The following is a 12276-nucleotide window of genomic DNA, read 5'->3' on the forward strand; positions in this document are numbered from 1 at the left end:
AAGTCTTGGTGACTGCCATTGCTGACCACACACCAGATGCAACATCAGGAGACTGACAGTCCTGAAATGCTGGCACATCTGTGGCATTGCCCAGTCAGTCCCAATCTGGAAGCTGTGGCAGAGGTAGGGTGACCAGGGGCAAAAAGTCTCATGATGTCTTCTGAACTGAGGCCAACCTGTTAACATTCACAAAACGGAACCTGAAATCTAGAAATAACTTCCAAATTTTCTTTCCTGTACAGTGCTCACATTTTAAACCCTGTTTCTTCAACCATGCATGCGCTTGTTCAAGTAAAGAACAAAACAACAGCCAGCTACAGAGAAAAGGTAAAAGAGTCCAAATTGGTAAAGGGACCAAACTGGTCATTAATAATTGTTCAGTAGACTTGGCACCTGAGTAGCTGCATTCAGCCTCTGGGCAGATTGTGTACATGTCTATGTGTCCAAGCACAAGCCTGTGAAAAGTAGGATCCACCACATGTCATTTCTCCCAGATTTTCTTCTCCTCTTTCATCACTAAACAGTGAATTCTACTTAGGGCTAGAGGCAAAGTGGAGGAGGGAAAACATCTTCACCATAAGCATCCAAGAATTTAAATTCTTTTATCTGACAAAAAAACAGAATTGTCCTCACATCACAGGCTGAGGTCTCATTCTCTCAAGTGCAATCAAATGAACTGCTGTTGCTGTGGAGCTTGTCTAAAAACATCTCTCTGCATTCTGCTCATTCAGGCATTTTACGCCTGCCGTTCTCATTATTATTCTCTTGTTTTTTCCAAGTGTCGAAATCTCACTCGGACATTTATAGTTTTATCTGCACTCGAATACACAATTGAACACCACAAGAAGCACCAGCCGGAGGCTGAGTCACGTCCTAGCCTACGTCATATTTTCAGATTCCAGCAGAAAACATTAATACCAAAATGATCTGACAGCTCAAACCCAGATGTTATGAAAGTTGGTCATGCAGAAGAAGCAGGCTCACACTGGTCTCCAGTAACACCCTCTTCTCTTGAGCCTTTCCTGGGCTTCCAGGAATAAATGTTGTTCCCAGTACACCCCCTCCCACCAACAGAGCCTCAGCTAATTTGTCAGTAGTACAAATCCCTTTACACAAGCCACTCATTTCGACCTGCCTCGTTGCTGTTCAGGAACTTGGTGATATTTTGCTGAAAGTTCCTACCTGTTGCAGGGCAAGGAAGGTGATACTTGCTCAAAGAGGAATATAACTTGAAGGTCTGGCTGGAGAAATGTTTGGTTAAATGCACATGGATTTGAAGTGCAAGAAAAGAGACCACTCCAAAACACAGGATGGTTACCAGCCTGCCCTCTTTCACTGCCTGCACACAGGTAGCTGCTCCGCCTTCACCATGATGAGCCTGCTCTTTCATTGCATTCCCTTGCTGTGCAGTCACAGTAAGGAAAGGCATGAGGCAGGTTAGAGGGGCTGTTAATGGGAAGGAGCAAATGCCCACTGAGATGCACTCACATTGCACACTGCTACGCTCTGGCCACTGAAGGCACAAATCTATATACTAGAATGAGGATTCACTGTAGAAAGAAATCTCCGAGGGGTAAGTTTTCCTGCCAGACTGTGTTTTGTCTCTCTGAGGTGCAGCAGAACACTTAGGACATCTGACAGAGCCTTGAACAAAGCAGCAGCAGCAGCTGCACATACTAGTTTATCCCTGTTCCAGGAGCCAAGGAAACTCTGGTGACATCCCTGTATCACCCTTTTGTCATCACCCCCCAAAGCACTCATGGTATCTCAGCATCACCCTGGAGGAAAATCTACTGTAACACAGACCTTAGCAACATGCTAAGCCATCTAACTGGATCTCAGGGCTCACCAGACAGTGATAGAGCAGGTTATGGTCAAGATCTTACGGTTTTTGTCTTCTAAATGCTCAGAACAGGATTGATCCCTCTCTAAAGGAAAGATACCAATTCCAAGTTAGTCTCTGCCTAGCAGCATTGGAGTGTGGATGGGAATTTCCTGAAGATGATCCCGCAATTGGTTTTGAACACTACATTCAGAAGGCCAGACTACACTAGACCAGGTGTCTTCTCTTGAGGAGGAAAAGAAAGTTAAGCATCAGCAGAGATTAAGTCCAGGACTGAGTCTAGGAGGTTTATGTATCTTGGTCTATTTAAGAGTGTCTGCATTTCAGGTGATACCTACTTCCCACCATTTCCACAGTAAATTCCAGACAGGGAATGGTCACATGAGAGTCATGTCCATCTCCTGGGCCAACTTCCCAGCAGAAATGGTGAAAACCTGCAAAAGAGCTCTTCAGTACCTGAAAGACAAGTCACAACAGGCTAAAGTTTTTATTATACTACAGACATAATGGAATTTGCAAATGCCCAATAGATAGAAGGACTATTTGCAATTTGTTTGGACCAATATTTCTGCCTGCAGAGCTGTCTAATGGGACTGGAATAGCCCTTCTTCAGATGCCACAGAGCTCTCCTCAGGGCTGAAAACACTTCTGCCACATCCCAGTCTGTTCCCCTGTGCCTGGTGTCGGCCAGCCCCATGACTTTCCCCGCTGACTGGCACCTCCCTTCTGTCTTTCAGGACCCAGAGGCAAATCCCGACTTCACCCTTCTCCCACCTGCATCTTTAGCAAAGGCTCTGGAGTCCTTTTCCTCAGTGAAAGTAAGCGGCTCAGGCCAGAAGGGGGAAGATCTCATTGCCCAGAAATTTGAGGCCAGCAGAAGCACAGGTTGGACAAATCAAAAGCAATGGCTGATTTCTTGCCTGGCAGAAAGACAGGAGAAAAGATGGGAGCAGAAGCAGTTTCTGCATGAGTTACACCTCATCCTGTGGCATTCATTGCCTGCCACTTGAAGAAGTAAGATTCGGGGTCGTAGCTGCATGGAGCCTGTGCATCCCTGTCCCCTGCTAGCCATTTTTTCCCATGGAGTGAAAATAAACTCTTCTGTCACCTGACCAAATGGAGCAGGATTTTGTCTTCCCACCACATGGGGCCATTCCTGCTCTCTAGTCTCAGGGAGATGAGGTAGGATTAGTAATTGTGACCAATGTGTTTCTTGTTTCCAGAGACAGCCTACCAGAAGGTATTTTGTGAGTATGATATATGAGTCACTGTGGGATGCAGCAGGGTTTTTTTAATCCTTGCAGCTATGGAGGTACAGTATTTATCTTTCCCTAGCCCATAAAATATGCAGCCCAGAGACGTGATGAATATGTTTTGCAGAAGCTCAAGTGGAAATTCCAGGGGAGTTCCTTGAAAGTGTTTCCAAACAAGAAGACATTCATTTTGTTAGTTAAACCAAGTAAGAAAGTCTTTTCAGGTCTCCTTCCGCTTCCCCCTGCTTCCCTGGCTTGACAGCAAATAGAACAGGCTTTCAACTTCCAAAGCCTCTAGAAGACAGGATTGATTGAAGGCTGGTCTTTGCTCTAGCCCCCGCTTTCAGTCTTGGAGTCCCTTCGTCACAGCCTGTGCCTGTAGTTAGCAAGTTGATGGCTGTATCTGGGCATCCAGGGAACATGGACCAAAGGACTACCAAGAGGCAGTGGTGGCTGAGGGAGACGAATCCTTTGCAGAAAAAGTGTCATCGATGACTGCACAGTTGTGGAACTTGCCGTGTGCTGACGTGATGAATTATTCCCCACTTGTAATTCATCCAATGTTTTGCACTTGTCACCTGCTCTGTTTATGAAGCCTGTTTGTCCTGCTGCCCAAAGATGGTATTAAATTGGTTCATCAATCATCTGGCTGCCAGCCACAATCTTGCCAAGGAAGGGAAGAAGTAAATGGATGGAAGTACCATAAAAAGCCACAGATATAATTCTGATTAGGTAGAGCACTTTTACTTCTGTGCCCACTTTTAAGCCCATCAGTATGGCTTCTTGGATTCCTTACTTTCTTAAATTAAAGCACTCAGCTTGGAGATGCCTTAGTGAAATCAAGGCCTTTATTAGTAGAACATTTGCATCTTTATTCTTGCACAAGTCCTTGCTGCACTACCCTCCAGAGTCAACTGTGCTAGGCCAGTTAATACCTGCAAAGGATTCAGCCCAGGAATTTTCACAGGTGGGGCTTTTCTTTTCAGGGGAAAGGAAAAACAAAAGCATATATTGGCTCGTTCACTTAGTGAGGCCAGAGCTGAGTTTGCAATGAGGAGTTCACGCAAATACACTTCCAGAGTGGGTATGAATGACTGGACAAACACTGCCTTTTACCATTGGTCAAATCGTCCCCAGGGGCTTAGCAAGGGCCCTATTGGTGCACTTTACCCAATCGCCACCTTTAATTAAGCAGGAACTCCTGGATAGATTTACAGACTCGTCATCTCAGACGAGGCTTCTGAATAGATCAAGGTGCCTTTGGCACTCAGGGATGTCCATCACAAGTGCTGTGAGTGTCCACGATGAGGCTGTTTAATGAAAGTGGAGACAGCATCAGGCTTTTTTTTCTGGGGTAATTTTTACCAGAAGTGTAAAGTTACAAGAAGTGGCATTGTGAAAAGAAAATCATGCATTTGATGCAAAAACATGTTTCAGAAGGGGAGGCTGAATTTGTTTTTGTGCATGAAGTCCCAATATTTTGGCTGGCAGCAAAAACCTACAAGTGTTTGCAGCAGATATCTCTCTCTGCACTTCCATCTTTTTTAGGTGTCAGAGACTTGAATGACTGCATCTTCCTGTCCTTCTATGGTGTTTGACTTTGGGCTTAAGTGGAAAATCCTTTTAAGTAGAGAAGCTTTAACTTTCAGCTACAAGTACCTGAGGTACAAACTCTATGAAGACAAGTGAACAGCCTGACCACTGTCTGCATGTAGGTGTCTTTGTTTCTTTTCAGGTTTAATGGGCATTGCTTTCACCTTCTCTACCATGCCAAAATCTGCTCCTTACAGAAAAAAGAAGTGGTAGTGGTTTTCACTCAGTTCTCTGACCTACACAAGACATTTTTTTTCCTCATTTCCTGCATGGAGTTTGCTAGAGCACAGGCATCCACAGTGTGGAAGTCCCCAAAACTCGGTGTCACTTCTCAGTGCCAGACATCAGAAGGGCTGGGACAGAAGCTGTTGGATGGATATCAAAATCAAGGGACTCTCTCAAAGTGCACAGAGATACTGAAGATCTCATCCCTGTTTTGTTAAAAAACTTGAGCTAACTGTTCACACTGAGACACAGAGAAGCCAGTTTCCCTCCACTGAAACCATCTGCTAAAAGTGTGTGGACAGGTGATATTGTCTGTCAAAGCATCTTCTAGGCAAAGACATGTACCTAGTCATCAGAAACTGAGGGGAAGGTATAAAGCAATTCATATCTATTTCCATTATGGCTTGAATAGGTCTTCTTGAATAGTTGCCAAATGCTAATCCATTATAACTGGCCACAGTTACATTTTGTGTTCTAACTATTTTCCAGATCTGTCTAGCTTAAACCTGCAGAAAAGGCCATAATTTGCATATGCTGTCATCTGAGAGTAATGGGATTGTTTTACTAATGAGGAAATAACAACAAAGAATTTTCTGAATCATAAGTGAACCCTTTCAGACTAGGGTTACACTGATGGAGGATGGTTTCTGTGTTGGTCATTTCTCCATCTCAGTGGAAGTCCTTTTGAATGGATTAAAGGAGGAATATCAAATTGTCTTTCCTATGTGCCCTCACTAATGGTCTCTGCCTCCTGAATTAGATCCTCTGGGAATTTGATTTTTCTAGATAATGAAGTGTGCATTAGGTCAAAAGAAAAAATCTTGGATTCAGTAATTTGTTGTAAAAGAGAAATTCTGTGAAAGGTCTGACCAAATTCAAATTGTATGATAATGACAGGAGCTGCAAAATTCAGCAACTCTATGGCAACACATGGTTAATACATGAAATCTGTCTTTCGCTGGGCTGAACATTTTAATGAGAAGCTGGATTTTCACCATAGCTACAATCTTTTCACAAAGGTCAGGACCATCCTCAAAGAGCTCATCAAGAAAAAAGCTGTTTTTGTGAGATTTCACATTTCAGGCTAGGCTGAAGATCCTATGAGAAAGAAGCCATTAGTGCTCAACAATCAGCCTTCTGAATCCCTTTGGGTTGCTCAACACATCATTTTGGATAGATCCAACCTGTTTTATTAAATCCAATCAAGACATACTGTCAAGTTTTCATATTATTTGACATTTTGGCTAATGGTTTGTTTTCCCTTTGAATTTAGGTCAGTTTTTAAGGGGAAAAAATGCTGGTTTGCGACTGTACAAAGCTTCATTTAAAAGAGGTCAGCTCAAAATGTTGCAGAATTTTCCATAATATAACCTGACATTTCAGAAATGACAAACTGAAATATTACAATATTTTCAAACTTTCCTTCCATTTTGGGAGTTGAAACTGTTTACCTCTCTTTATCCAAAGGCACAAATAGCTTCAGTCCTGTGAATTTACCCTTTGTCTAATAAATCCAACCTAACATCAGTGAATAGGAGCCTCTCTGTTTGAGCCTTTTATTAACACTCTGACGGATAGCAGATGCTTGCAGAAAATCTTTGAGGAAGGCTGAAAGACTAACTCTTTCTAAAGCTTTCTCTGCTTTCCTTGCCAAGACTTTTAACCCCCCCCCCCCAACAAATGAGTCCATAAGCCCAAAGCCCCTGGATTTTTTCCAGAAAGTGCTCTGCTTTTTGTTTGGTTGTTTGTTTGTTTGGAGGTCCTAGACAAGAAGCTCATGAAATCACTGGTCACCATTGATAAAAAGCCTAGCCTGACATCCTTTGCAAAGTAGGTAGGATGTCTTCCCCATCTAAACCAAGGGACATGACACTAAGTGTAAACCTGAGAGCTTTTTGTATGTTACTGTTTAGAAATGATCCTTTTCCTCCCTCCTGCAGCCTGGTCCCTCTCTCCTAACATGTCTTGTTTGACATTGTTTCTTCCTGAAACATTTATAAGGCATTATGCTTAAAAAATAAGGTTGATGAATGAGAAGAGACAGTTTTCCTAATAAAGTCATTGACAGAAAGGCCAGAAGCCTTTTTGTCAGCTCGGAAGCTTGTCATTTGGCTGCTGTAAATTGCTCTGAGTAGCAAGATAGTAAAAAAAAAGAGCAGAAACTGTCTAGAAACTTAGATGACAGAGAAGCAGAGAACTGTCCCAGCAAACTGAGCGTTTGCAGAGAAATGTAATTAAAGCATTAAGAATTCCTCATTCACAGTAATTAGGGAAGAAAGCCTGTTTTAGGCCTTATGGGGATCATATGCTTCTAAAAGCATATTTTGCAGGTGACATCTGCTACTGCCTCCTGCATGACCCTGCTCATATTACACTACTATAAAAATGACATCTTCCTTATTTCACATCGCAAGACTCGGACCCACTGAAAAGGCATTAGGTGGTCTTGTCAACAGGTAGATCAGTCCTGTCCAGTACTAGCCTTCCTTTGTCTGTTTTGAGCAGGAACTTTGTCTTGCGTCTTGGGCTTGAAGGCATCTGGAAAGGGATGTTAGAAGAACCATTATTTGAATACTTCTCAAATTCCAGATCCTGCAGCTTTCTGTAGTCACCATCCAGTTAATGTCAATGTTGCTGTGGGGTCATCACAAAAGACAGTCCCAATTTGGATGCAATTCTGCTTTCTGTGTTTATTATTGGCAGCTAAACTAACAAGCTGTAACTTGGTGAGGTATACTGTGCCCAAACCTAAATGCCTGGCATGTGACTTTGGGAACTCCAGCTGATTAGACTGAATTTGAGGCACCTGCTTGGGTACTCAAAGCTACATGCAAGATGTGACACAATTCCCAGAGCCTTGGATCAGTCTTGTAAGCTACTGAGTACCAGAGCAAGAGACACCAAATCCTCTTTGACACCATCAAAATAGAACCTCCTCCTCCAGCTGACATATCCAGCCAAATGCACCACCTCCCAGGGAGAAGACCATGGCTCCAAAACCAGCAGCCCCACTTCAGAGTAGCACTTAAGCATGCGCATCATCACTCTGGCAATCAAGGAGAGTGCCCTGCTCGTATGCGTAAGTGTTTCAGCTGAGTAAAGGCTGAAACAGCGTCTCCTAGCTCTGGCTTCCTAAGTGTTTGTGTCCTGTACTGAAGTTCAGATCTAAGGTGGATGCAAGGCAATTGGTGTTGTCTATCTATCTTCTCTGTGGTGGTTATCCTGGGCCAGTTGTTCCACTTGGGCAATATGTTCAGGAACAGCGCACTGCAAGGGAAAGTTCAGCCCCTCTTGCCCTTGTCCAGGTAAGAACAGATCCAACATTTCAGCTGACTTGGAGGAGTATTTGGGTCCCAGTGACATTTTAAAGGGCTTTTCCCTTGTTATCTTTTCCAGCCAGGCTGGAACATGGATTTCATCTCTCACAGAAGCAGGACTGTAGTTGTGTCTGAAGGGAACATGGCAGAGCTAGCAGAAGACTCACTTGTCTTATGACCCATCTGTCCACATTCTCAGGAATCATCACGAGGCATAGTATTAAATCCTAGGATATGTTTAAGTTTAAAGGCAATTTAAAGCCACTTGAGATGCTTGCCATTGGGTCTGTCATCATCCTAATGATGCATGCAACCAAATTCAACCAAAGAAGTTTTTGACCAAAAAGATGTCCAACTAGTTTGCTGTCATATCCCAGGGGCATGTTTCAGCCAAGAAATGTGTGTCTCATCTTCATTTCCAGATGAAACAAATAAATGTATTGCATTGTTGTTGTTGTGTGTCTTGCAGACAAACAAAGCAGTAGCCAAGGGGGACTTCCACCATGCAAGCTCCAGCTCCCGGCGAGCACTCTTCCTGGCTGTGCTATCCATCACAATCGGAACTGGCATCTACGTTGGGGTGGCCGTGGCTCTTATTGCCTATCTATCCAAAAACAACCATTTATGAGCCTCAGGAAAGGGGAGAACCAGCCACCTGGTGCCCACACTACAGAATTCCCCAGCAGATCAGACTGCATGGTTTTCCAAAACAATCAAGAGACAAACAAACACCTTCTGGGGGCAGGTACTGGATAAGATGGTCTCGTGCGTTATTGTAGGGTGGGAAGGTAGGCTGGGGTGAGGATAGTTCCACTGTTTCTAATGCACAAGTCTTGCTTCTCTTCATGAACACCCTACAAGAAGAAAGAAAGAGAAGGAAAAAAAAAGAAAGAAAGAAAGAGAAAGAAAAAGAAAGAGAGAGAGAAAGAGAGAAAGAAAGAGAGAGAGAAAGAAAGAGAAAGAAAGAAAGAAAAAGAGAGAAAGAGAGAAAGAAAGAAAAAAAGAAAGAAATTTGGGGGTGTGAGGTATGGGGTGTTTGGCTTTGCTTTCTTTGCAATATGGTGTTTACAAGAAGCTGGCATCCTAGCTGATCTGTGAATACCTTGTCAGTGACCTGAACTTTACAGCCAGCATGAGCTTGTGCTTAGTTTGCTTCTTAAGCACGGCACCGAGGTCTGGAAAAGCATGGACAGTGGCTGGTTCTCTGAAAGACCAATATAGCAACAGGAGAAAGCATATATTTTCTTTTTTTTTTTGAATGCAGGACTCATTTGCCTAAGGGTGAAGCAGAGGCCTCAGCGTAGAATGGTATTGCCTACTCTTCTTGTGTTGGTAGGTTTCCATGGAAGAAGAAAAGGAAATGAAAAATGTTTTTCTTTCCTTTTCTTGTTTTTGGATTAAGCTGTGACCCACAGGCCCACCCAGTGCAGAACAGCTGGGGTAACTGCTTAACTTGGCTCTGCAGTCTGAGTGTGAGGTCAAAGTAGCATGGGATCTGTCGTGAAATGAATTCCTCCATCCAGTCACACCATGATAATGGCACATCCTGTGGCACATTGCTCATTTAGGTTGCTCTACCTTACCATGGAGACCTGCGCAGAAGTATATTCAAGAAATCTAGGAGAAAAAAATGCAAACTGAAATACTAATCAACTTAAAATTTAAAATCATGGAAAAGCATGGGAATTAACCAGGGGAAGGAATGCCTCCTACATTTTGAAGTACTGCTCGGACATGGAGCAGTGAATGAGACCACTCAGATTACAAGCTCACAACTCATCCAGGGACTCTTAGCATAGCCATGGAGGGATAACATGTGACATTATCTTGCTGTGCTGCCCCATAATGGTATATTGTAAGGGAGCTGAACGCTGTTCTTATTTCATTGACTGCAATGACGTGTTTATTTTCTTCTTTACTCCTTCCCCACAGCCACCCCTTTTATTTTGCTCTCTTCCAGATCTACCATTTCATCCCACCAAGGGTTTATCAGAAGATAAATATGTATGTATATACATATAGAAAGAGGAAAAAAAACTGATCAAAACAATAAGGATTTTATTGTTCACTACCTTGTGTTTTATCAGTGTAATTTCTTTAGCCAAGAATGTCATCAAAGACCTTTTGTTCCAACTTTGTATTTTGTGTCTGTTTCGCTCTGGGACAAATTTTTCCTTCCGTTTTGGGGTTGGCATTGTTTTGATTTTCGTTTTGAATTTTTTTTAGGGGGGAGGAGGACTAACACATCCAAAACTATTTTTCTGCTAGTTATACAGTTTATTAAAACACATGGTATACAGCTGCTGATGCTCCGTGTGATACTTTATTTGGATGGGTGAGTGACATTAGACTGAAACTTGCCCCAGTATACTGATTGACCTAACTGGAAAAGAAGCATGGACCATCCCATATTGTATCTGGGCCCAAAAGCATTTGCAGGTGCTGGAGTTCTTCTTTTGTAGTAATTTCTTTGGCTTCAAACTAAGTCTGGAGACCAACAGTTTACTCCCTATTCATCTTTGTCAGTTCTCAGCCACTGCTAAAGCTTAGTGCCCAGTAAATGCATTTTTTTTTAGCCAGGTTGCCCCATTAAGGTAAGGTGGTTCTTCACTCTTTTTTCTTTAGCAACTGCCATGAAGGCCCTTTCCTTTGAAGCAAGGCAGCAGGCGAGTGTGTTCCCACCCAGTATTTGCCACAATATTCAGTATCTGGGTTTGGGTAGGTAGTGGACGAGGGCGTGATTTGCTGCCTTCTTATTCTTCCAGCAGGATGCGCAAGGTTGCCACTTAAGGTGCTTTGAGCCAGCTCTCCAAAGCAGTGTGTCATGGCTTCAAAAACCATGCTGGGACATGTGTTGCAGTCCTCACCTCATCCGCCCTTGTGTTCAGGCTGCCTGCAGACTCAGGTGGCTGTGACCACTTTGGTTCACATTTGTCCCATTGCAGACTGTTCTTTCCACTGAGGAGGAATGGGCACTTTCTTCCTCAGCTCTTTTTAAGGGTAGAGTGAAGGGCTGCTAGACTTGCACAGGTACAAGGCCATTTGGGCTAGGTCTGGGCCTACATGAAATGTCCATATCTTGTTTTGCCTGAGTTCATAATGGAATAAAGTCTGAGAGAAAAACCTTGGCTGAGACAAGAAAGCCCTTATCTAACAAGCAAATACAGAGACTGGAAATACTGTTTATTTATTTAATTTAAATGAACATATTTACAACTGGGCCTTTTCCTGTTTGTTTTTCATCTGAAATAAGCAGGAGGGCCAGGGGGAAGAACAGCAGTATGGAGCATACCATGCTTGGTATTCGAGCTAGCACTCCCAGAACTCATTATCTCCATGTGAAGGTCCTTCAGGCCACAGAGTGCAAGATGCACATTGAGATCTGCGAGTACACACATATGGCTCCTTGAAACCCAGTCATGTAGCAGACTTATCCCCTTGCCAACCAGAAGGGCCTTTTTTCTTTTTTACTTTCATCTCCCCCCCCCTTTTTTTTTTAACTTTTGTAATACACATGTGCCAAATGCCTCCAAATTGCCAGCAAGCTGGAAGTTGGGCAAGGTAACTTGGCTTTCATCAGGTGCTCCCATGCTCTGTCCTGGCACACAGATCAGCTGAAAGAATCACACAACCAAGAAAATGGATTGTTACGTGCTACCTGCCCTTCCCTGATGTCAGCATGTGTCCTGAGGAATTAGCTCTTTCTCTGAGAGCCTGAACGTTGGGACACATTACTGAAGAAGAAACTCAGATTTTTCTTTAAAAAGAAAGTAATTTTTCCTAACCCTGATACGAGTTTCACTTAGAACTTAAAAAATTAGAAAGCAAATACAGAGACTCCAGGATCATTACATATTGCTAAAAATAATAAGAATGTCATTATTTTTAAGTCAATCTTGCAGATGAAGGGTCTGCCTTTTAAGATTTTTGATGATGGCTGTGCAGGCTGAATGTTGACCTCACAGGAGAAAACCTGTTCTGGAGCCAGAAGAAACCTTCCCAGAGGGGGACCCTTAAAAATCTCATAGAGGCCTTCACACCTAGC

General features: G+C 43.1%; 1 protein-coding gene across 1 annotated transcript in view; it reads left to right on the plus strand.

Moving 5' to 3' along the window:
• The window catches only part of SYNDIG1 (synapse differentiation inducing 1), a 70979-nt gene extending 61853 nt beyond the window's left edge, over positions 1 to 9126 (plus strand). The window contains exon 3 of the mRNA XM_026081603.1: positions 8701 to 9126. Within this exon, the coding sequence (XP_025937388.1) occupies positions 8701 to 8859 (159 nt within the window). The 3' untranslated portion in view covers positions 8860 to 9126. The remainder of the gene's footprint in view (positions 1 to 8700) is intronic.
• Positions 9127 to 12276: the final 3150 nt, after the last annotated feature.

The sequence above is a fragment of the Apteryx rowi genome, unplaced genomic scaffold, assembly GCF_003343035.1.
Source record: "Apteryx rowi isolate R43461 unplaced genomic scaffold, aptRow1 scaffold_555, whole genome shotgun sequence".
Lineage (NCBI taxonomy): Eukaryota > Metazoa > Chordata > Aves > Apterygiformes > Apterygidae > Apteryx > Apteryx rowi.